Raw genomic sequence first — 24,986 nt, forward strand, 5'->3', positions numbered from 1 at the left:
GCTTAAGCTTCTGAAAATCCTCCCACATCTTTCTCTTATCACTGTCGGGAAAATACTCTGCGAACATCAACCCCCGAAACACCTCCCAATCGATCGGGGAAAGGTCCGGAGATCGATCCTGCTTCACCCTCCTCCACCACACTCGAGCCCTCTTCTCAAAGCAATGAGCGGCCAAGTGTACTTTGTCTTGTTCCAAGGTGTAGATGTCCTTGAACAATGTCTCCATCGTGGCTAGCCAAGTCTCCACGACCCAAGGGTCTATCACCTTGCTATCGAATGTCGGAGGGTGGAACTTCATAAACTTCGTGAGAGCCGTATAGCCGCGCTCCCTCTCAGCCTCCTCAGCCGCCGCATCGAGTACCGACGAACCCGAAGCCGCTGGAGGAACACAAGCCGGTGGAGGACATGCCGCCACCTGGCCTGCCGCAATGCCCACACCCTCAGCCGCATTGGGCGCGCGAGCCGAGGGCGCGGGCGGATCACGGCCGTCAGTCGCCGTCGCAGCCGCTGCCGCTACTTGCCGCTCCATAAGCTCCTGGAGCCGCTCAAACCAGTCCTCTTGGCGCTGCACCACACCAACTAGTGCAGTCATCTGCGCCCACAACTCCTGCACTTCGCTAGATCTAGCTTGCTCAAGCACCTCTGGAGGCGGTGCCGGAGTGGATCGCTTCGCCGGGCGTCTCGGCCGTGCCATAGCTCCTGAAACGCAACCATTAGGTTAATTACCTCAACCCGCGAACAATACGCAATTATAAGATCGATTGACCCAATACCAAATCTGGCAGAAGCACAGAAGCATACTCGTGACCAATTCCTAGTGTTATGTTGTCGACCGCCAACAGAACTCACTCGAATTGATAACAAGTATCACTTGAATCCGCCTCTAACACCCCGTAGAGACATACTAACAATTATACCCAATTAACTTAACTTCCGCCACGACAGACAGGTCCACGTCACTCACGCACCTAAGTCCTTAGAGTGTACCATCCTAGGGTCTCCTAGGTCCATTCTATACTTCTCTTTTTACTTGCTCTGATACCATATTCTGTCACAGCTCGCGACCGCCTATTTGGTCGGTTCAGGTTCATCGACAGTCGCCAAATGGATAGAGTCTCCCCTGTTCGCCCAAGGCGAACGCAAAGAACATCATGTGCATCTAGTTACCCAGGAATAACATCAACAACATATATGATCTAAGCGAGTATAAAATACAAGCGAGCAAGAGAGAATCTATCTATTACATTATATTCAACCATTTATACAAGTTTCCACCAAGCTATACATCATTGGTTCCACTTTGCATCAAAATGATACATTATCCATCTCATAATACATACATCACTAGCCGCCTCACCTCAAATACATAAAGTCTCTCACACCATAATACATAGTCTCACAAAATGGTGCCCGACTCTAATGCACATAGGAGGTAGGTATCTAGGGTGCTATGCCCTTACCGTGGTCCTCTACCGGTGCGCTCGAACTCGGCCCTACAACAAAGTGGGATGAGAACTAATAAATAGTTCCCAGTGGGTTCGGCCACCGACGCCGCCGATTTTCCCATTAGGCCTAAGCAGGCAAAAGTAGATAGGTTAGCAATAAACGGTATTCTAGCATGCTACTATGCCTTGCAATATGAACAATAAAGAACAGGTAAGTTAAACATGTAATAGTATCTACTATGCTCATGATGAATGTTATTTACCTTTGTTACCATAACCCAATCCTGCCGGCCCACCCGAAGGTTAAGCCCCGACTCACATACCCAACCCCGCAATTGTGAGGAGACGTCCGCTAAGAAGACGTCCGCTACTCTCACCCGGAGCCATCTGCGGGACAACTACGTCTGTCCCTAACTGTGAAGTACTTCGAAGACCACAGCTTGGGTGGAGCTACCACCGCCAAGTTAACAGACGAATGTGAGCATGATCCAATCCTCTAGCCCGAGGATACCCTACCAACTAGTGGTAATCAAGCCAGGAACAACACTGAACCCAATCCTCATATCCGAGTAATCACATTATTTTTAGCTAATACCACAATGTCAAGTTTGTCTCTAGCTTATGCCACAAGTTCACCTTGTCTCTAGCTAATGCCACCAAGTTCACATTGTCTCTAGCTAATGCCACAATATCTCCAATCTCACATTTTTATGTCAATTGCCACTTTCGAAGCCACGATGTTCAAGTTCTTTATCATGCCACTATAGAGTCCCTTGTCCACATCCAATCCTCATTTCACATAACACTATGTTCCATCTCATACACATATAGATATATATCAATCCCATGAGAGCAAGTAAGGAAAGGAATAATTAACAACCTACTCTATAATGCATGAATGCTCCATGAACAATAATGGCCAAAGAAGCAACTAAGACATAGAAAGAAACCCGGATGTTCGGATAGCACCCCCCACCTCTAAACACTCCCGAGGTGTGAGAATCCTAAGTTCGCGATTTTTTGACGTCGCCTCGGCCCTCCAAGCGGAAACGAAACCAAAACAGTCATTTTCTTCAATATCTCTGCGTAGACTCGTCGGATTGCCGAACCGAGTTCACCAACGCGTCAGATTACCTAGCAATTAGGGTTACATAGGTTCAATTTACATCAAACCCCAACATCAGGCAAAATCCTCTTTTTAACCCTAAGATACAACTATTGCAAGAATACATCACACAACCCTTTCATTCCAGCAAATAGCATATATTTAGCATCTAGGGATTCATATAAACCCATTCCTAGAGTATATAAACCAAACCCTAAGAAATCACCATGAGAGGCCATAGAGCTTACCTCAAAAGCTTCCTTCTTGAGCCTAGGAAGAAGATGAGCAAGAAACTCCGCCTTCTAGCACTCTTCTCCACCACCTTCCCTTCTTGGATTCCTAGGGGAGAGAGAGAGAAAGAGATCTTAGAGAGAGTGTGTGTGTTTGAGTTGCAAGTGTGAGAGAGGTGACAGGAAATAAGCCCTAGCCTCTCATATACACTCCACTCATAGCAAATTGCATAAAACCTCTCAAACAACACCACTAGTGCACTGCCCAGGTTGGGCAGCTTCGGGCTACGGGGTTCGGACCCTGCACAGGTTCCGGTCCCCGCAGATGGTCCGGACCCCGTAAGCATATTTGCTGTGAAAATTTCAGCAATTCTCCAATATGCTTACCAAGGTCCTACAACCCTTTAGAAACTACTTTGACGCATTCGGACTTTTCCTAAGCGTTCCGAAGCGAACAACTCCGCACTTTGGTCAACTCCGACCGAAGTTCGGATTCGCACGTACCAAGGATCAAACATCTTATAAATTTCGTCCGAGATTGGAATGAATTAGAGAGGAAATTTCTTAAACAATTCTACAGATCAGAGCCAGAATTGTCAATTGCTGATCTAACTCAATTTAGACAAAGAACAAGGGAATCGGTTGAAGAATACTTAAACTGATTCAAAACGGCCAGGAGCCGTTGTTTCGTAAGAATGCTGAATCAGAGTTTGCCAAGATGGCATTCAACGGTTTACATTTCAAAATAAAAGATCATTTTGAAAACAAATATTTTCCAAATCTATTTAATTTGGGAATTCAGGTTGCTCAATATGAGCAATTCCGAAAATGAAATAATGAAGATCGGCCCAGATGGGGCGAAACAAAGATTAAAACAAAGGGAAAGAGAAGAATATCTCTTTCCTTGAAGAATCTTCGGCTCAAGAGGAGCCGAATACATCTGAGGAAACAGAGGATTCGGCTGATAAAGCCGAAATATATGTGGCAGAGATGGTAAAAATCGTCAGCCATATAAATGTGCTTTGTTAAAGCCCGCTAAATCAAGCGAGGCAAAAGCACGAGTGTCAGCTTATACTTATTCATTTGATGTTTCTAAAACCAATTTAATTTTTGATCGGTTACTAAAGGGTGGGCGAATTCAACTACAGGAGGCTCAAACTATACCTCCTAGAGAGGAATTGAAAATGAGAAGATACTGTAAATGGCACCATTCATGGAGCCATAGAATGAATGAATGCACTGCCTTTAAAAGGCAGATTCAAAAAAAAATAAATGAAGGTCGGCTCATATTTGCCGACCAAGAAAATAAAAATATAAAAATTGACAAGAATCCTTTTCCATCATAGGTCAATATGGTGGATATCAAAGGGAAGGCGGTCGCAGACAAAAAGGCTGCCGAAAGCATTGCCTACACAAAGAGAACTCTTCGGCTTTGTATAAGATGTAAGGCCAAAATGACCAAGAAGGATTGGGAAGCAATTATCAATGAGAAGAAAATGCACAATGAATGGAGAGAATTCATCGCGTTTCTAGAGGAATGGGAGGAAATTTTCAAAGGAGACAACAAGTTAGAGGATGGCTCAGATAAAGCCTCCAACGAGTCCGAACCGGAAGTCGACTCGGTGAAAAACAAGAAAGACTTGTTGATACAGAAGATTTTGAACGACTATTACAACAGCAGGAGAGAGGAAACAACAGCCGATGTAGTTATCCAGAGAAGCCATTCGGCTCAAAATAGAGATTCCCAGGGTATCGGCCACACTAGCAACATCAAGCCAGGCCGAGACCAGAAACAGAGTTTGAGGGGATGACCGAGGGGGATATAGAATTTCTCGGTCGGAGGTTAGTTAATAAGCTCGGCATACAACCATGGCCGAGACTATAGGAAGAAGAGAAATTTTAAGAAACCATTTAAGAACGGTGAAAATACCGACAAACGTACCAATTGATCAATGGCACAAAGCCAAACCATCGACCAAATGGCAAGAGCCGATGTTAACAAAAACGCAAAAGCGTCGGCAGCAGAGGTTGCAAGCCGAAGCAAGGCAACATTACGAAGAAGCAAAAGGGATAAGATTGAATGTATGGAGACGTCCTAATGAACCACAACATCCGTTTCGACCGATGCTGAATGATCATGAAGCAGGCGCTTCATCACCTGTTCCATGGCTAAAATCAAAGATAGAGCAACCAATCATGGCCGAACTTGAGGAGAAGGTAACTCGGAGAGAGCTAGAGAAAAAAATAGCCTCTCTCAAGACGATCATCAAGCGAGATAGCTAACCTCCCAAGGAAAAGGAGGCGCGAATGGAAAGCGACTCCTCAGCAGAGACGACAAAGGAGTATGAAGAAAAGAAACATAAGATATAAGGAAAATCGGCTGATGAAGGTCTAGCCGATGTGAACATGGTATATACTCTACCTCAATCATTCAAAGCAGAGTATACCAAGTATGAGAAGATGGTAGATTAAGAAGATGGGCTTACAGTGGCCCAATTGCAGCTGGAGGATGCCAAACCGGCTGATTCGGTGGTTTTTGAGAAACCATCGGTCATGCAAACGAGATTTGTGAGGCCTCTATTCATACGGGCCTTAATAGAAGGACGGCCAGTAGGCCGAGTCATGGTAGATGGCGGAGCAATGGTCAACGTCATGCCTACTTCGTTCTTTAAAAAGCTGGGCAAGAGCGAAGACAAGTTGAAGCTTACCGACACAATTATGACCGACTTCACCGGGAGCGGTCAACAAGCTAAAGGAGTGCTTACAACTGAGATCACGATAGGATCTAAAACCTTAAGAACAGCATTTTTTGTAGTGGATGCAGATAGCCATTACAATTTACTGCTCGGGCGTAATTGGATTTATGCCAATGAATGTGTCCCCTCAACGCTGCATGGGAAGCTGTTCCAATGGGTGGGGGATAAAGTAGATGAAATTTAGGCCGAGGGGCGGCCCCAAATGGTGGCCATTAATGTAGAAGAAATCCGCCATATCAATTAGGCCAATGCGGATCCCGATCAAATATCTTTTGTGAGGGTGACTGAAGAAGGTGTGCAATTAATTCTCTCTAAAGATGAGAGAGCTATGGTGGCAGCCGAAGAGCCACTAAGTTGGTTGAAATGGAACACCAAGAACCAAAAATCGGAGGTTTAGAAAAGCTTCGGCAAAACGAGCCGACCAACAAGGTCGGCTATGAAAATGATTCGGCTAGTCACGCCGATGAAATAACACTTAGCAAGACGGCCGAGCCGGCCGACAGTGATTGGTCATCAAAATTGGCCAATAAGGCCGATAAGGAAATATTTGACGAACCAAGGAGGTAGACATCCAAAGAAAATATGGAAAAATCGCCTATTAAAGTCGGTGACAAGAAGTTAGAAACTCAGGATCCACAAATAAAGGTGAACTTGGGATCCAACGAGAACAGGCGACCGACTTATATCAGTGTCAATCTTTCGACTCAACAACAAGAGAAACTGAAAGAATTGTTAGCAGGGTACAAAGACTGCTTCGCCTAGAGTTATGAAGAAATGCCATGTTTGAGTCGAGAAATAGTAGAACATAGACTGCCTATTAAAAAGGGATATAAGCCTTATAACAACCGGCTCGTAGGTTTGAGCCGAGTATTGTACTCCAAATTAAGAATGAAATTGAAAATCTGTTGAAGGCCGGTTTTATTAGAGCGGCCCGTTTTGTTGATTGGGTATCCAATATAGTTACAGTACGGAAAAAGAATGGTAAACTTAGAGTTTGCATTGATTTTAGGAATTTGAATTTGACTACGCCTAAAGACAAATATCCAATGCCTATAGCCGATATGTTAGTGGATTCGGCAGCCGGAAATGAAATCTTGTCCTTTATGGACGGGCATGCCGGTTACAATCAAATTTATATTGCCGAAGAAGATGTAGCTAAAACGGATTTTAGATGCCCAGGGTCCATTAGGACCTTTGAATGGGTAGTTATGCCGTTCGGTTTAAAGAATGCTGGAGGTACTTATCAGAGAGCAATGAATTTTATTTTTCATGACTTGATTGGCAAGATATTGGAGGTTTACATTGATGATATCATTGTAAAATCTAAATTGCAAGTTGATCGTTGGGCAGATTTAAAACTCGCCTTCAAAAGGATGAGAAAATATAATTTAAAAATGAATTCTTTAAAATGTGCTTTTGGAGTTTCAGCAGAAAATTTCTTAGGATTCCTGGTACGTGAAAAAGGGATCGAAATTGATAAAAATAAAACAAAAGCTATAGTAGAATTGCTGCCACCAAGAAATAAAAAGGAGTTGCAGAGTCTATTGGGAAAAATTAATTATTTACGGCGATTCATATCAAACTTGGCCGATAGAATAGGAGTTTTCACTCCATTACTTCAGCTCAAAAATCAGGAGGAATTTAGTTGGAAGGAGGAACAACAAGGAGCATTCGAAAATATAAAAAGATACTTAGCAAATCCTCTAGTCCTTATGCCTCCTAAATAAGGATAGCCGATGAAGTTATATATTTCGGATGCGGAAGAAAATTTGGGATGCTTGTTGGCTCAAGAAAACGAAGGAAAAGAAGAACATGTCATTTACTATCTAAGCAGGCGACTGTTAGATGTCGAAAAATGATATTCGGCAATCGAAAAATTATGTTTAGCCTTATACTATGCCTGTACAAAATTAAGATATTATATTTTACCAACCGAAGTATCAGTAATATGCAAAATTGATCTGGTGAAATATATGTTATCTAAGCCGATATTAAGAGGTCGAATCGGACGGTGGATGTTAGCCTTGTCCGAATTCTCTCTTAATTATGTCCTAGCAAAAGCTGTTAAGGGACAGGCAATAGCCGATTTTCTGGCTGATCATCTATGTGTTGAGTTTGAAGAGCCGAAGCAAAGTTTAATCGGCTGTCAACCTTAGATACTTTATTTTGACAGCTCGAAGACAGCCGAATCCGCGGGAGCTAGAGTGATTATACAATCTCCTAAGGGCTACATTTATCGATTTGCTTTTGAATTAGATTTCGGCTGTTCCAATAATCAAGCCAAATACGAGGCCTTAATAATTGGCCTTGAAATTCTACAAGAGTTAGGAGTATACTCGTTCAAAGTCATCGGTGATTCACAACTAGTAATTAAACAGGTGAATGGAGAATATCGATGTGAGAACCGAAATTTGCAAAATTATTTGAGAAAAACGCTAGAATTACTTTGCAGTTTTGGAGAAGTCGAGTTTGAACACATGACTAGAGAAGAAAACGAACAGACTAATGAACTAGCCCAATCGGCTTCAGGATATAAAGAGCCGAAATGGGGTAAAGTAAAATAGAACGACGATTGTTGCTCCCATAGAGGCCAAAGAAGACTGGAGAAAAGTTATAATTGAATATTTAGAGGACCCTGATAAGCGAGTCGACTATAATATTCGAAGAAGAGCACTCGGTTATTGTCTATTAAATGGACAGCTTTATAAAAGAACAACCGAAGAAGTATTATTGAAATGTCTAGGACCTGAAGAAGCTCAATTAGTGATGGGAGAAACCCATGAGGGTTTATGTGGAGCCCATTTAGCGGGGAAAAGAATAAGATGGACAATTTGGCACTTAGGGTATTACTGGCCGACTATGCATCAAGACTGCATAGAATATACTAAAAGTTGTCAAGATTGTCAATTCTATGGTTCCATATAGAGAGTTCCCGCTTTTGAGATGTACGCGATAATCAAACATTGGCCTTTTCGAGGCTGGGCTATGGATTTAATTGGAGAAATTCAGCCGAATTCTTTGGCTGGTCATAAGTTTTTAATAGTGGCTGTTGACTATTTCACTAAGTGGATAGAAGTAAAACCCGCTAGATTGGTCACCCAAAAGAAATTATTGATTTTGTTGAAAACTTTATAATTCATCGTTTTGGAGTTCCCGAGACGATTACAACTGATCAAGGAACAATATTTACCGGAGGACAATTTGTTCGGTTCATTGAATCCAGAAAGATCAAGCTGCTTCATTCATCACCTTATTACGCCCAGGCCAATGGACAAGCCGAGACAACAAATAAGGTAATCATAAATCTTATGAAGCGGCATATTAAAAAATATCCAAAAAAATGGAATGAAAATTTTTTTGAAATATCATGGGCATGCCGAACTTCAGTAAAAAGGGCAACAGGGATGACACCGTTCCAATTAGTGTACGGCCATGAGGCCGTAGTTCTAGCCGAAATAATAGTTCCCTCTCTGAGAGTAGAAAAACAAAAAGAATTGATGGCTGATGAATATAAAATTTTAATGAATGAAAGAATGGACGAAATGAATGAAACTCGGCTGATAGCAGTAGATTATTTATGAGCTTATCAGAGCCAAGTACACAATGCATACAATAAGAAAGGAAGCTAAGTCTTTCGCAGTCGGAGACTTGGTTCTTAGGCTAATATTCCCAATCGGTCGAAAAGACAGTATATGGAAAATGGTCTCCAAATTTGGAAGGACCATTTCAGATTAACAGAATTATAAAAGGGAATGCATATTATTTAAAAAGCGTAGATGGATTAGAAAATGAGAAGCCAATCAATAAAAAATATATGAAAAAGTACTACCCATCCATGTGGGAAAATGAACAAAGCTAGAGTTAGAATATTACAATTAATAAGCCGAATCAAGACAGTAAGTCCTTAAGTTGGTTCCATTCTGCTATTTAGTTGGTTTTAGCAATTTTGGCTGCTTTCCTCCTGCGCTTCATTAAGGGATGCACTTTGTAGAGTTGAGAAAGCTTATCTTGAAGCTTCATCCCTTCGCTCTTCTTGATCTTCAATTGATCTTGCAAGAGAAGTCGATTTGGCCGCAGCTAGTTCCTCCTTAAGAGTTGAAATTCGTTGCTGCAAGGCCGATTCTTGGTTTTCTAAGGCTTGATCTTCTCGACTTATGTCAATTATTGGAGTCGCCACTTCAGAAACTGTCGATTTGAAGTAGTCGACTTGATGGAAGTACTGGTCTAAAGATAAAAACTCGGCACCTAAAGATTGTTGCCGAGATAAGAAAGAAGAAAGCTGAGATGATGAAGTCTCTACAAAACATTTGCCAGCGGAAGAAATGTCTGGCTGATCGGCTAAATGAAACAAAAGTGAGCATAGCCGATCAAATTGCTCTGAATTTCGAGCCAAGGATGGAAGACCATGACTATACAATCCTAGACACTCATCAAATTTTTGTTGAGTGTTTGTTGACATAACGACGGTTGATGAATCGTCTCCCTCATTGGAATTGGAACTCGAACCCAACAGAGCATGAAGAGTTGCAGAAAGAAGGTCTTCAATTTCAGGCACTGAGGATTCAGGAGTCGAGTGGGGTATTGCACTTGCCTCCTTAACACCCTCCTCCAAAGGTGTGCCTATGTTTTCCCTCTCTGTTGTTGCTGTTGGAGTAGATAAGGGCGGTGCCATATCACTTGTCGGCACTTCCTTGCTCATTTCTTGGGCAGCTCGTTTCTTTTCTACCTCTTGCTTCTTCTCAAGACGGGCCTCATGGCGGATTTGTCTATCAATCTTCGTCCCCAAAGAAGAAAAAAAAGGGGCTCTTGAAGTGTCTTCAGGAGGTGACTATTTTATTAAGACGAAATGATAAATGAATTGAAACAAAAGAAAGATTGAGTTTAGCTAACCAAATTGATTTACCTCAATCGTGATTGGCTCATTAGGAACAGAGGCTTGCTCTGAGACATCAGCCGAAGGTGTTTCTTCGGCTCTTCCTTCTGGAATATCAGCCGAAGGTGTATCTTCGGCTCTTTTCTCTAAAACATCAGCCGAAGAAATGCCTTCGGCTCTCTTAGAATGCGATTTCTTAACAACCGACTTGCGCCGCTTCGGAGGCAGCGAGGGAGTAGAATGTTCAGGTTCCATCGGTCGTTTCTCTAAAGCTGGGACCGATGAAGAAGTCGGAATTGGCTATATATGAAAAGGATATATAAAAGTAAGCAATAGTCATATAAGTAAAAGAAAATCAAATCAAAGAGACTAGAGCTTACTAAAGAAGAGGAAGGTGGGCCATCAGGATCAGAATTCTCTTCCGATTCTTCCTTTGGTATGAATGGAGCAGCGATATCAACCGAACTACCCGAAAAGGGTATCGTTGTATATGGAAGAAAATAAGTAGAAGCCATATTAAAGAAGATTGATTACAGTAATTAGTGAGGATTTACCAAGTGGGTGAATGGTCTTGCGATGCGCCCGAAGCATGGATAAATCGAAGACTCGATCAGTAAAATGATCCCAAGTGGTGGTATAACGGAAACCCACCACTTCTGTGTAGTTCGGCCTGAAGCTTATTAATTTGAAGAACCACCGAAGACGGTTCCCCATAGCCGAAATCCGATTAGCTTCGACTGTACTTTTGGTAGGAGGCCAATTGACGGCTGTATTCACCATAAAAAACTTGACTCGGGCAGGGATTGCTTGCACAAACCCAAATTGACGCACTGCGAATTGGGAGGAATAAACTTCAGTGCTCGGCAGCAGTTTCGAGCGCGATTTTAGCCCAACATGCAAATCCCTTGGAGCCAAGAAAGAATACCATACATCTGAATATTTGCTGGTACGAGAAGAGGCCAATTTACCGTGAATGTCCTAATACCGAGCAAGAAACCAAGATGGACCGATGACGCGATCAGCGAATGGAGACCAAGAAACGATGAAATGAGGGCGAGACTCATAAAAAGTCTTAAAATAAGTGACAAAATAAAGAGGGTGGCTCGATGTCTTTAGCTGGGGATAGCCGAGAGCTATCCCATAAGAATCAAATTGAGCAGCTGAATCTAGATCTAAAGGACTTCGGCATAACTCAAGAACATAAATTTGCAAAAATATTTGCAAAAACCAAAAAACACCACAGCCAGAGCTAATGGTTACACCATCTCCAGAAGATAGTGGTTTGATAGAAGCAAAAATTTTTCTATAGACAAAAGCAAGGAAATATGGTCCTAAAGCTAATCTATCGCTGTTAGCTAAACCAATGGCGATTGGGATGAAATCCCAGTTAATCTTCTGCGAACGAGTGCAAAAGAGATTGTGATATAACTGATATAGGAGGAATGCTGTATGTTCCTTCCTAGTAACTGCAGCAGGAGATTCACCTGCAAACTTGCGGAGGAATTTAGAATAAGCTAAGTCATTGAGGTCCAAGTGCGCCTCAAAGTCGGATACACCATCAGGATTGTAGGCCATGGAGAGGGTAACTCCATGAGGATGTAAGCCAATGATGGCGGTAACATCAAAAAGAGTTGGAGTAATGGGCCCTCCTTTGAAAAGAAAAACGTTGGAAACAGGGGACCAAAAATAGAGAGCAGCAGCTAAAAGAAGATTGTCGACTATAGGGGGTTGCCGAGATAACTTAATCGTCTCATAAATACCTACTTCCCGCCATAAGTCACCATAGATAGCTTCTACCCGGTCTAGCCAAGGCAGGTATGCATCTGAGACACTTGGCTAGGTCCGAAAGCTTTTTCCTGTTGAAGCCGATGGGTACCAAGAATGAAGATGAATGGTTTTGGCCATCAATGGAAGACCGTCACTAGAATATGGGAAGTCGTCAGGGGTTGGTTCGTCAGTGAAAGAAGGACCTAAGATGAATCGAGAAGGGTCCGATAGGATGAACTGTTTAAGTATGGTGTAATCCAAGGACGAAGAAGAAGGAAGAGGCGGAAGCGGCGCCATTGCTAAAGAGTGAAGAAAAACTCTAAGGATCGAGAAGAGAAAGAAGTAGGCCAAGCTGTAGATCAGAGATGGAGAAGAGATCGGAAAAAACGAGGAAAAGTAAAGAGAAGGCGAAGAAGACGATGCCCGGGTTAAAAAGCAACTAGAGAAAAGGAACCTTGGCGAAGAAGAAAAGGAGCCGTCGCGTCGAAATCGTTTCCCGAGATCGGCTATAATGATGAAGAGACAGTGGTAATTAAGATGACCTAATTAATGCCACGCATAAGACAAAAAGGGATGGCGAGATCGTGGCCGTAGAAAAAGAATGAACGGTTGAGACAGAATCGTACAAAGAATTTGAAATTGATTGTAGCGCGAGTCGCGCCTCGGATTACGCCAGCTACCGAAGCGTCCATTCGAAAGCTACCGAGGAGGCAATTGTTAGGCCAATAAGGCGCGGCCATGTGATACGTCGGTACTCCACTTAACCCTATTGCTTAAGGGTAGGAATTTTGATATGCACCAGGAGCAGCGGAAGAAGTTTTGAGCAACCGCTGCACGTAATTGAGGGGAGTTACAGTAACCGCAAGTGGTTTCAAGCGGTTTCCAATCGGCTGGAAGTGGCCCAAAAAAATAGTAGTGGCCGATCATGAATAAGAAATAACTGATCAACAGGGGCAATCTATAAATAGGCAAATAACGCCCTGAAAAGAGGTCTTTTCCTCGAGAATAGAAGACCACCTTTATTTCCTCTGTAATTTCCTCACATTTTTTAGGAGTAGTCTACTTGTAATTCTTTATTTTTTCACACTTACTGTTTTTTTCTAGGAGTAGAATCTCAGCTAGATCAACCGAGTCTGTATGCCCTCGGGCACACTCGACCTTTGTACAGGTTAATTTCAATATATATAAAGGCATTCGGCTCTTTCAGCCGACTAGTCATTGTGTACTCCATCCGTTCGGCTCCTCGGCCGACCCAAGTTTTTGTGCAATCCGTACATTCGGCTCATCCAGCCGAACCGATTCTTAAGTAAAGATTTTCAAACTCGGCTGATCCGATCCCTCATCAGCCGAATCGTTTGATCCAGCTGAAGGGCGCAAACTTCGAGAGTCACTATTGGTAGCTGTTTTGCATCCCTATACGTTCCCCGAGGAAGATCTTTGATTAGGTCAAGGATCAGGGAATTCAGTTCCCAACAACATCAAATTGGTTTCCAATGAAATCAATGTAAAGCTTACAATTTTAGAACTCTAGCTCAAAATTTCCACAAATTTTTTTTTAAAACAAGATAAAATAGGTTTCAATAAAATCAATTAAAGCTTATTATTTTAGAACTCTTCGTCAAAATATATACTATTAATTTTTTTTCATAAATAAATGTATAGCTAAATAACCTTGTGGTAAGGGAGAGAGAAAAAGAGATATGGGGTAAGAAGGGCCCAACAACGCCGGAGGTGATTGCTCTTTAGCGACATTAATTGCTCACATCGGACTTCCACGATGGCATTAAATGGCCTAATTCGTAAGTAGATTAGAACATACAAAGCAAATTAGGAGTAAAAAGGGAGAGAGCACCAACCCTAGAAAATAGTAGGGAGGAAACCGAGTAATTTCTGAGAAAAACACAGTAGGGAAGCAAGGATGCCGGGAGTATGGTTCTGTGGTGGCGTTAAATGCTCAGATCCGTGGTAGATAGGGACCTACAGTGCAAATAGGGAGCAAAAAGGGAGAGAGTACAAACCCTAGGTAACCATAGGGTTCGGGCGTAGAGAAAGCGTGTGAGAAATTAGAGCCGTTGAGGGAGCAAGTACGTCCTCAGCTGCGGACAGGGGGCGGAAGAGTATAGAGAAGTCGAGAGATCACAGAAGAGAAGGGAAGGTAAGAGAGAGAGAGGAGAGGAGAAGAGGTAAGTGAGGGAGAGGAGTGAATGATAGGGATGAGGAGCCACAAAGAAGAGGATGGGTGTGACACTCCAATAGTCCCACATCGGATAGTTATGGCTAGATGTGGGAGTATATAAGTTTGGTTGGGCTATATATAATAACTGGGCTTAAACATTTTGGGCTGATGGTCTGGGCCCAACGAGTTATTATTGCTAGCCGGTTGGGTCGTTATATTTGGTATTAGAGCCAGTTCACCAGCTGGAAGTGTGAGATAAGTCTTGGCTGAGTCGGGGTCGGAATAATAGACTAAGTCAGGGTCGGTGATTGACAGGCTAAGTCAGGGTCGGAATAGTGTGAGATAAGTCTTGGCTGAGTCGGGGTCGGTGATTGACAGGCTAAGTCAGGGTCGGAATGACAAAGGCGAGCGAGACAAGTCTCACATCACCTAGTGATCTTGGGCTGTGTGTGTTTAGGGCTGACGAGGACGTAAAGGCCTAAACGGGGGGAGTCTGTGGCACCCCAATAGTCCTATATCGGATAGTTATGGCTAAATATAGAAGTGTATAAGTTTGGTTGGGCTAAATATAATAACTGGGCTTAAGCATTTTGGGCTGATGGTTTGGGCTCAACGAGTTATTATTGCTAGCGGGTCAGGTCGTTACAATGAGAGAGGGAGAACTAGGGATGCAAACGGGGCGGATCTGGGGCGGGAGCCCCGCCCCGCCTCCCGCCCCGAATCCGTGACAGGTTAAAAAATATATCCTATAATCCGCCTCGCCTCGTAACACACCTCCAGCCGACGCCTCAAATCTGCCCCACCAACTAATATTTTTTATAAAATTATAATATTATTTATATTTTTAAAATGTAAAATAATAATTTTTAAAAATATTATATATATAATTAACAACATCTATTATAAAAATAAAAAATATCAATCACAATTCGAAGCAAAATTCAAAAGTTTCAAATACATGAGAAATGATAGCACTAACTTATTTGTATTTTGGACTTTTTTTGTAAATATATTATTTTTTAGGGATATTCTTTTTAAAATATAAATGGTTTCCGTGGCGGATTCGGGGCGGATTTAGGGTGGACCATGGCGGGGCAGATTCGGGGTGGGTCAAAATTTCTCTCGTTTCCTGCCCCAAATCCGTCTCCAATCATAACAATTACTCCGTTTCCCGCCCTGAATTCGTTTATTTTCTCCCGTTTACTATCCCATTCGGGGCAGATCAGGGCAAGAGCTCCACCAATCTGTTTGCATCCCTAAGGGAAACAGTATCTTGTGGGACCCACAACATTGAAATCACGGAGAGACCAGTTAAGGATTCACCCTTTAATGGAATTGTATAGATTCTTAGGAATAACTCAAATTGTGTTTGGTTAATTTTATAGAATAATAGAGAATAGTGAAAAAAAAGTGATGTGAATTTGATATAAAATATGATTAATATTTCACAACAAATTTGATATAAAATATATATTATGTAAAACAACATTTAAAATATAATACTATTTTCTTTTGTTTCAAATTCTACTTAAAAATAAATTTAATAAGAATAATTTATTGTAATATGTGAGAATAATTGATTATAAAATATAAGTACAAATAATATGTATTAATATAGTACAATTAATAATTTTTATAATAAAAATAATGTATTATAATAAATAATATATCATGTCTACGTAGTTTAATTTAATTTACAATCTTAATAAAGCTTTGAATCAAACCTTGAAATACCATTATTTTACCAAAATTGGTAGAATAGTTTATTCCAAGATATCTCAAGATAATCACGGATAACAGGGCCTTAAAGAACAAAATAATTGTCGAAACTCCATAAGTCATACTAAGGATAAGTAAGAATACAGGTGGCATAGCAAATATGTTTCCATTACAACTCCTGTCATCTCCATCGCTAAAGTGTCATGCGTCAGCACATGATCATCAAAAATGGCCACAAAGGTTGATAAAAACAATATGGGACTTCGTTGGGCTTCACCTGATTGTTCTTAGAGGGTCTCATGTTGTTCTTGCTGATCTTTGCGCGACATTTTTGGTGATCACGTACGTGACACATGATACTTTAACAGAAAAAATTACGGGAGTACAACAAAAAATGAAAATAAAACCATAGAATATTTAATTGATACAGTTAAAATCACAATATACTAAAGTAAAGAATGCAGTAACCACAAGGGTATATCTAAAGTTTTCATAAATATTATTTGTAAATTGTATATATGGAGAGAACCTATCTTTCGAAATCTCAAGAAAGAGGTTAAGTGATGACAAAGAGAAGATGAAAGGTATTTTCTATTTATGGCTATCAAAAGCTTATTTAGTGACTTGTAATAAATTCATAATGATTTTAGTCAAATTATGATTATTGAATGAGTCATTTCAAATTAAGATTATTTAGGGACTTGACTCTGATACTATGACTTGGGTATCGGTTAGGTATTTGAGTCATCATTTTGGTTTCCTAATATACTCGCTTTAAGCTTTGTTGGGCATGTTCTGCCTCTCTCTTGTTTTGTTTTGATTTTCTTTCCTTTTGTTTCACCTGTTGATGTAGGCGAGTAGGCTTTCTTTAGCTAACGCCAACTCTGTTCTCTAAAATAGGGTATACCTTTGTTTAATCAAAAAAAGATTCTTCTTAAATCTATTATATTTAACTTTTGTTTAACATGCTGTCTTGTAGTTTCAAATGTAATCAACTCTTAACAAAATTGGGAAACTATAGATTTGTTTATCTCTTTATAGTTAAAAAATTCATTTTGTTGTTCATTATTAAATGAAAATTGATATTTCATATGTCAATAGCAGTAACTTGGAGTTCTTATATAATTTTTTGTAGCAAATAAGAACAAGAATATGCCCCTTTTGGTAGAATATAGAATGATAGCAATGTATATTGATTTGCTTCTCTTTTGATTCTTATTTTTATAGCATGGAGCTTCCTACACTACTAACAATGGAAAAGATCAGGATCACTGATCAGCCTTTAGTCATTTGGGAAAAAAAGTATGATATAACACTTCTTGATTTGATGGTGAAGCATACTAGAAATGGTGGGAAAAACGGAGAATACTTTACACAATATGCTTGGCATGACATTATGGGAGAGTTTAGAGCAGCAATTGGATTGAGATGTAATATTAATGATTTGGAAAACCGTCTGAAATTTTACAAGAACGAATATCAAATAGTGAGCAATCTGAGGAAGCATCCGAAGTTTAGCTGGGATGATAAAAATCATTCAGTAATTGCTACCGATGCTGAATGGAACGAATATATTATGGTATGTTGCTTTGTTATTTTATTTACAATTAACTTTCTAGGTAATCAGTTCTAATTTATTCTATTTATTTGTCCTTTTACATAGGAAAATCGTGGAGCAAAAGCATATCGGAAGAGACAGATACCTTATTTTGATCAGCTGGAAATTATTTGTTCTTCATGATGAACTCTTTTTCATTTTTCCTTTCACATTGGAAAAGCGTGAAGCAAAGCTATATTGAAGAGGCAAATACCATATTTTAATCAGTTGAAAATTGTTTGTTCTTTGTGATGAACTCTTATTAACTCTGGATCATTAAATATTGACTAGAATAAAGAAATTGTAATCATTCGAGATGATTGCAATAATTTCGCTTATTAAAGCATCAAAAAGATTGTACCAACAATGTAATGTTATCAATAATTTGAAACAATGAGTCATTTTTATCGGTTCAAGTACACATCTTATTTGCATCCATTACAACAATATAGATATTAAGTGACAAATTAATAGCGACAATTGAATAGACTATTATTTATAATCAAATTATATTTCAGGGCGCATTAGTTTAACCTATGTATTGTTATCGGCAAATAATTATATATTAAATACATCTATTTTGAGTCCCATTACAGCTCCCGATCCCATCTGGCCTGGTCGTTCCACCGTGCCACTCCCCTGTGTCAACCTTACACGAATGCACCTCGCAACACACCACCCTCTACCCTTCTTTTCCCAACTTCTCCCTCTCTCTCTCTCCACCTCCTCAAATTGAGATTTTCTATTGTGTATCAATCACACTACATCATTTATTAATGATCACTTAAAAAATATAATAAAATATTTTTCTATTAAACACCCCCGCAACCCCCAACCCTAAAAAAAAAAAAAAAACCCTCCCAGGGTCTCTCTCGCTCTTGCTCTCCCTCTCTTCTCCGCCTCTACTCCTCCCATTCTCCCTCTTCCTCTGCGTCCTCTCCAAGCTCCAATCCCATCCCCTAATAGCCTACCGCTTCTTCCAATTCGCCATATACGACCTTGCTTATCCCGTGCCGTGATCGTACAGGTCCTCATCGACGCTAACATCCTCGGTCCCACGAGGGTGGTCCTCTAACCAGCTATCCGATCGGAACCCTCGGCAGTGCCGCTTCTCGATTAGGTGCTCTGATCCGCTGGTAAGAGCTCTCAATCTCGAATCCTCGGTTTGGACCTTGAATAGACAAAATTCACAAGCAAAATAGAAAGAACAAATGAGGCAAATAAGAACAAGAATGCATGAAGCCTTAGTTTATTACTCTTTATTTTTTTTTGGTTTAGCAATTTAAATCTGTTCGATAACACATTTTTTGATCTGAGAAAGTTTCATCAGGTATCATCAGAACTTAATGGATTAAGGTTTTTTGTTGTAGATATAACATATGTAAGCTTGATTGGGCTAGATATAATAACTGGGTTTAAGCATTTTGGGCCGGTGGTTTTGGCCCAACGAGTTATTATTGCTAGTGGGTCGGGACGTATCTCGGTGCAATTTTCGGGATTTCCGGTGAGTTACAGTAATCGATTTTGGGAAACCGATCCTCGAGGGATTATTGTGGGATTGTGAGTATAGTATTTTATATATGTGAGTTGGATACTAACCCGGTGGACCCTCCGTAGGTCCAGTTGACGATCTTCCACAGTCGGGAGACACAAATGTTATTCTTTCAGGTGGGTACTTCGACCCGAAGTCGGTACAGTGGTGCATGCTTGGTGACATTCTCTCCACCCTTTCCTTACTATTACCTTGCATATTATGTGTTGAGCCTAGCACCCTTACTATCTCTCTTTATTGCTCTACTTGGTTAGTTGCATATTCAGTATCATGATTTAGAAGTAGAGCGGATTTGTGATTATACGTGAGATCTGTGACCTAGTCGGTCGATTCCTTGTTCTTGGCATCGTGACCTATACGGTCGGTTCATTGTATCTGGTATTGTGACCTATTTGATCGGTTCAACTACTTAGTGACCTACATGGTCGGTTTACCCTGAGGGGTAGGTTTGTCGGCTAGTTGTCGACGGTTGGCTATTGAGCATATCAGCATTAATCGCCACTACTCGTACGCATTTAACAAACACCAGCGGTCTGATCTACCGCAGGGAGGTGTTCTTTTTCAAAAAAGTGGTTGGACGTGCCAACCCGTGAACCCGGCGGCCTAGTCTGGGTTATATGCAGGTAGAGTAGCAGTGGCACAAACTTGAGGTCTGTAGACCGATATGGCAGGTTTCTAATTGGGTACTTTTGGACTTATCGTCCGGTTGATGCATGCATACAGTAGCGGTAGTGATTCATGTATATCTTGTTTCCTTACTTATCATTGCTACTATATTACTGTTGTTTATTCTTTTAGTTATCCTCCTTGACTGGTGAGTACCCCTCGTCCTCGTCGACTTGCGGTACCCACTGGGAGGGGAGACATGTATATATGTTCTCACCCCTCACCCTCTTTCAGGTGACATTGCTGGTCCGAGTCGGGATGATACGTAAGGCGCGTGATTAGTGGTCATAGAGTATTTCGGCCTGGTGATTTATGGTTAATTCCTGATCTGTTTCCCCCAAATAAAGTAACTTAGATAGTTATGGTTCAATTGGTTCTATTTTATTTGAATACATGTGGTTTTGTGAAATTAATAAAGTACTTATGGTTTTCTTATGAGATTATGAAAATAATTTTTTACACCTCACGGTAGCTTATTTTTAAAGAAAAATTTTTTTGTATGGGAAACGGTTTTAAAAGGGGGTTGTCATTGGGTTTATAAGAGGACTCCACCCTAATAATAATAACTAGACTTAAGCATTTTGGGCCTGTGGTTTGGGCCCAACAAGTTGTTATTGCTAGAGGGTCAGATCGTTACACACCCATCCCATAACAGATCAATTTATCGTCTCTTGTCCATGCTTAAATAAATTCCATTCAAGAATGAATGTTTGCAGCAGCTACATCCAAAATACCTTAAATAATAGTGTTGGTTGCATCCAACCAATCTTACTATTCAATTCTTGACTTGGAACTTTAAATAACTCAAAGAAAATAAGAGAAGGTGTACAATTAAAAAGGAATTCAACTATCTATCGCATAATTTGTCTTTTAGTTTTTAGGTAGTCTCATTATGCAATTTATTACAACCTTGTGAGGACTGAGATTTTTTTTTTCTAGATGTGTTTGACATCTTTTTAAATGCTATCGTGTGTATTTTAGTTTTATGCTTGCCTATCAAATTTTAGTGAAAAAGGATCTAAATAAAGTATTTTCTCGATTATTATTTTTCACTTAAAGTGAATAGTAACCTGTGTTTCCGGCGATTGCCGACGAGAGGCGGGCTTCGGACACAAATCGAACTCCGTTTTGGGTGATCCAATAGCTTATTTTCGATGGTTTGACTGTGTTGGAACCACTAGCGCTGACGGATTTTACGTTTGATATACAACTTTCAAGAAAAATAGCTTTTATCGCTGGGAGGGCATTTATTCCATGTTGTTTTTACTTTTTAGAAGCGATCGGTGCTCCGTTTTGCATGAAAACTCGCAGGCAGGGACCTCTCTGCAAGAGGAATGTAATGGAGAGGGACTAGAATGTGAATTTCGAGAGTTGAGGGACTTTGGGGCGATTATTCTTCAAGAATAGTGGCATATAGGTTTAAGGTTGGATTTGAGGATTTTGGAACCCAAACCCTAGATCCCAACCCTTCTCCTTTCCTCCTTGTTGACCTAAGGAAGGTTCTGCTGCTGCCGCCGGCCGCTGGAGAAGAAAAAATGACTTCTTTTGCCCCCGGCTCTCTTTTTCTCTCTTTATTCTCTCTTTTTATTATGGTGGTGTGAAAAGGAGCCCGAGCACCCTTGCAACCCTACTGCCGACCACCAGGACCAGGGCCGCCGTCCTCCCAGACTCCGGTGACCCTCCCTCAGCTACCCCCAGTGCCGCTGTGCACCAAGAAACCACCGCAGCTGAGGTGGAGCTCCACAGAGCACCTGCAATCGTGAGGAACTACCCGGTCGCCGCCACTGCGCCAGACCACCACTGAGCGACCCGCCACCGCAAGGAACCACGATGCCCTAGCCACGGGTCCATTTTGGGGTCCCGTCGTCGTGCCGCGCCGTCGCTGCCTCCCACCACCGGCCAGGGGTCCCCACCAACTCCTCTGAGTGCGTCGACCCTCCCCTAGCTGGGGCTCACCTTGCCTGTGAGGACTGAGAATTTTGCTGTGTAGCTAAATTCCTTATTGACGATATTTTTGTGTGTAATTCAATTACATAAGCATTCGTCAAGTTTCAGGAAAAAACGAGTTAGGATGGAGAAGTTACGCGATCTTTACTAATCACTTAAAGTGAATAATAACTCGGGTTTTTCGGAGAGGCCAATGAGTAATGATGGCTTCTGGTGAGTATCAGACTTTGTTCATAGTGATCCAATAGCTCGTTTTCAATAGCCTGACTGTCTTGGACCCAATGGCGCTGACGGATTTTGGTTTTGATGCATGATTTTGGAGAAAAAAGGATTTTATCACAAAAAGGATTTTTTGGTTCTTTATCGTTTTTACTTTTAGAACTTCTCGTGCTCCATGCGTGTGTCCTAGAGTAGGGCGGAGGATGGTTAGGGTAGCTTCCAATGGTAGGGAATTCAACTTGAATTTGAATTTAAATTCGATCGCTATTTAATTTATATATATATATATATATATATATATATATATATATATATATANCAACTTGAATTTGAATTTAAATTCGGTCGCTATTTAATTTTTATATATATATATAAGTAGCGTGTTGGTGGATCGGGAGAGGATGAGTTTCGTCGCAAATCTGCAACCAAACCAGGCAAAACAAAATTGTGGGTTTGATGTCTCGGTCGTGCTGAACGCATTGGTGCAGTCCGTTCATAGATCTGATAAACGGATCTCCTGATATAGCGCAAGGATTGAGGAGGGGTCATTTGTTGCGAAACGAAAATTTTGCGAAAAGCTCTATATTTTATGTATCGATTTGTATGAAATCGAACATAGCGGTACATTAGCATGTTTTAGTCGTGCTGTGAAGGACTAAGATTAAAATATCTGAATTTGGGGGACTTTTGAGTAAAATGAAGCTTTGTATTTATAATGGCCACCTAAGGTTTTTATGATGCAAAAACCCTAACCCTAGCCTATTGTGTTTAGCTGAGCTCCCAACCGCCTCTTCTCCCTCACCCTCGTGCGCCGCACGCTCCTCGGCCGCCGCCAACCGAGCTCCGGCCGGCCAACCACCTCCTCAGCCACCATCTCCCTCTCTCCCTCTCACATTGCCACCAACTCATCTTCCTCTCTGCTCGAGAGCTTGGCAGGGTGATCCCTCACCCTTGGGCTCTCCTCCGATGACTCCCCAGACCTCCGGCGACCTCCCCCGGCCTGCCACAGCCGCTCCCGAGCGCCGCCGCCGCAAATGCTACAGCATGCAATGAGCTCGGGCTGGTGTAGCTGAGCCTTGCCGCGCAGCGCCGCCTTCTCGACCGCCGACTGCCGTCTCCGTCTCCTCCTCTCGGCTCTAGAGGAAGGTCGCGCCCCTCCCCTGTTTACTCCGGCCATCGCCGTGGCCAGAGAAGCGAGCTAAGCCCGAGGTTAGGCCATGTGGGCTCAGCTTCTTCTCGCGCCGCCGTCGCCGCTTTCCGCCATCGACCAGTGTGAGCGCCGGCTTCCCCTGGTCGACCGTATCAGGTTGCCGTCGGCGCTCCCACCGCCAGAACCCCGCTGCCGGCCGAACTTAAGCCTGAGCTCCCCTCATCCCGTGTGGCTAGGCCATCATTGCCCGCCGCTGCTGCCGCCTTCCATCGCCGGCCGACGCGCACCCCGACCTCCCCCTATTGGCCGCACCCATTTGCCACCGGCGCGCCCGCCGCCGAGTCGCCGCCAGCCGTGCCCTAGCTTCACCCTGCCCGGTAAGTCAATTTACTGCTGTTGTGCACTGTTTTGGGTTTGGTTGCACTATTCCGGCGATCCGAGGCCACCCCGATTCCTCGGAAAGTGAGCACGATGATCCTTGATCAGTGCTGATCATCGTGCTCATCTCCTTTGAAGTTAGTGAGCCCCTATTTTGCGAAGTATGTGCGGTTTAAGCTCAGTGCGCAGGGTTCGCTAAACTTTGTGTCGCTCCCGTGCTCTCCACAGTGGAGGCTGTGCTCCGGACCATGAGCACGTCCTCCGGCACATCGAGACCTATCAGTATGTGTCTCGGCTAACCTCGAAAGCCCTCGATTTATCATATCGAGTCGTAAAACCCCGTAAATCAAATAAAATAATATGATTTTATGTATTTATAGGGGTTTTTATGCAATTAAGCACTTCGTGGCTGCTGTGGGCAGTATGTTTAGGTGGTCGGTGATCTCTGGACTGATCGTCCAAGATCTGAGGTATAACACACTGGACCTGTGCAAATTGCGAGGTTCGAGTATTTGATCTGTGTTTCGAGTTTTTTCAGATATTCTGGAGGGTCGTTAATAGTGTTCCGACCTATGGCTCGCATCCCGAGAATCGAGGTTTAGAACTTAGCACTAAGATCTCCGAAGGGAAGAACTTAGGCTGCTCTCGGGTTGGACTCTGCAGAGTAGAGTACCGATACAGCATTGAGCTTGTACCAGAATGGGAGGTGGTATCGGTACAGCATCGGGCTTGTACCGGTATCAAGTGCCGTTTTCTGCCAACCCGAGGGTCGGATTTGCGCGCACAGTGTTTGGTACCGGTAGTCTTTCCCATGTACCGGTACGCAGTGCAGACTGCGAACTGCTTGTTTTTTATGGGTGTTTTTGATATTGTAGCATTACTACAAATACCCCCCACGCCCCCTGGTGTTCCCTGAGCGTGGAACCAGTGGAAAGAAAGGTAAGGGAGCCCTCCCCTTCCCCTCTTTCTTTTTCTTTCATTTTGTTGAGATTTTTGAGGTTTAGTCCTCTCTTTTTGTCTCTTATTGCATTTTGGTTGCTCTCCCACCATTGGAGAAGCTTTGGAACCTTGGTTGGAGCTTGTTTGAGGGAAGGATTTCAACCCTAGCTGGTTTCTAGGGTGGTTTGAAGCTTCTTAAGAGGTTGGTAGCATGTATTCTTCATTTAATACATGTTTTAGTAGATTTTATGAGATGAAACCCTAGATTGAGCAAATTAGAGTTTATTTTGGCAATTTTTAATTTGTAACTTCTAGAACCTAATTGATTGGTTTAGAACTTTTGTTTAGGTTGGATTTGAAGGGATTTTACTCTCATTTGGAGATTGAGAGAGATTTTCACCATACAAGGTGAGTTTTTACCCTTTTTTTGGGTTGATTAATGTTTGATCTTAGGGTTGTTCGTTTGT

At 42.1% G+C, this 24,986-nt stretch overlaps 1 protein-coding gene across 3 annotated transcripts in view; it reads left to right on the forward strand.

Moving 5' to 3' along the window:
- LOC109709576 (L10-interacting MYB domain-containing protein-like) overlaps positions 1–18,089 on the forward strand; it is a 34,275-nt gene extending 16,186 nt beyond the window's left edge. For all 3 annotated transcript variants that reach the window (XM_020231975.1, XM_020231904.1, XM_020232048.1), the window contains 2 exons: positions 17,299–17,650; positions 17,735–18,089. In XM_020231975.1, the coding sequence (XP_020087564.1) occupies positions 17,299–17,650; positions 17,735–17,812 (430 nt within the window). In that variant the 3' untranslated portion in view covers positions 17,813–18,089. The remainder of the gene's footprint in view (positions 1–17,298; positions 17,651–17,734) is intronic.

This window comes from Ananas comosus, linkage group 1 (genome assembly GCF_001540865.1).
Source record: "Ananas comosus cultivar F153 linkage group 1, ASM154086v1, whole genome shotgun sequence".
In the NCBI taxonomy this organism is placed as follows: domain Eukaryota; kingdom Viridiplantae; phylum Streptophyta; class Magnoliopsida; order Poales; family Bromeliaceae; genus Ananas; species Ananas comosus.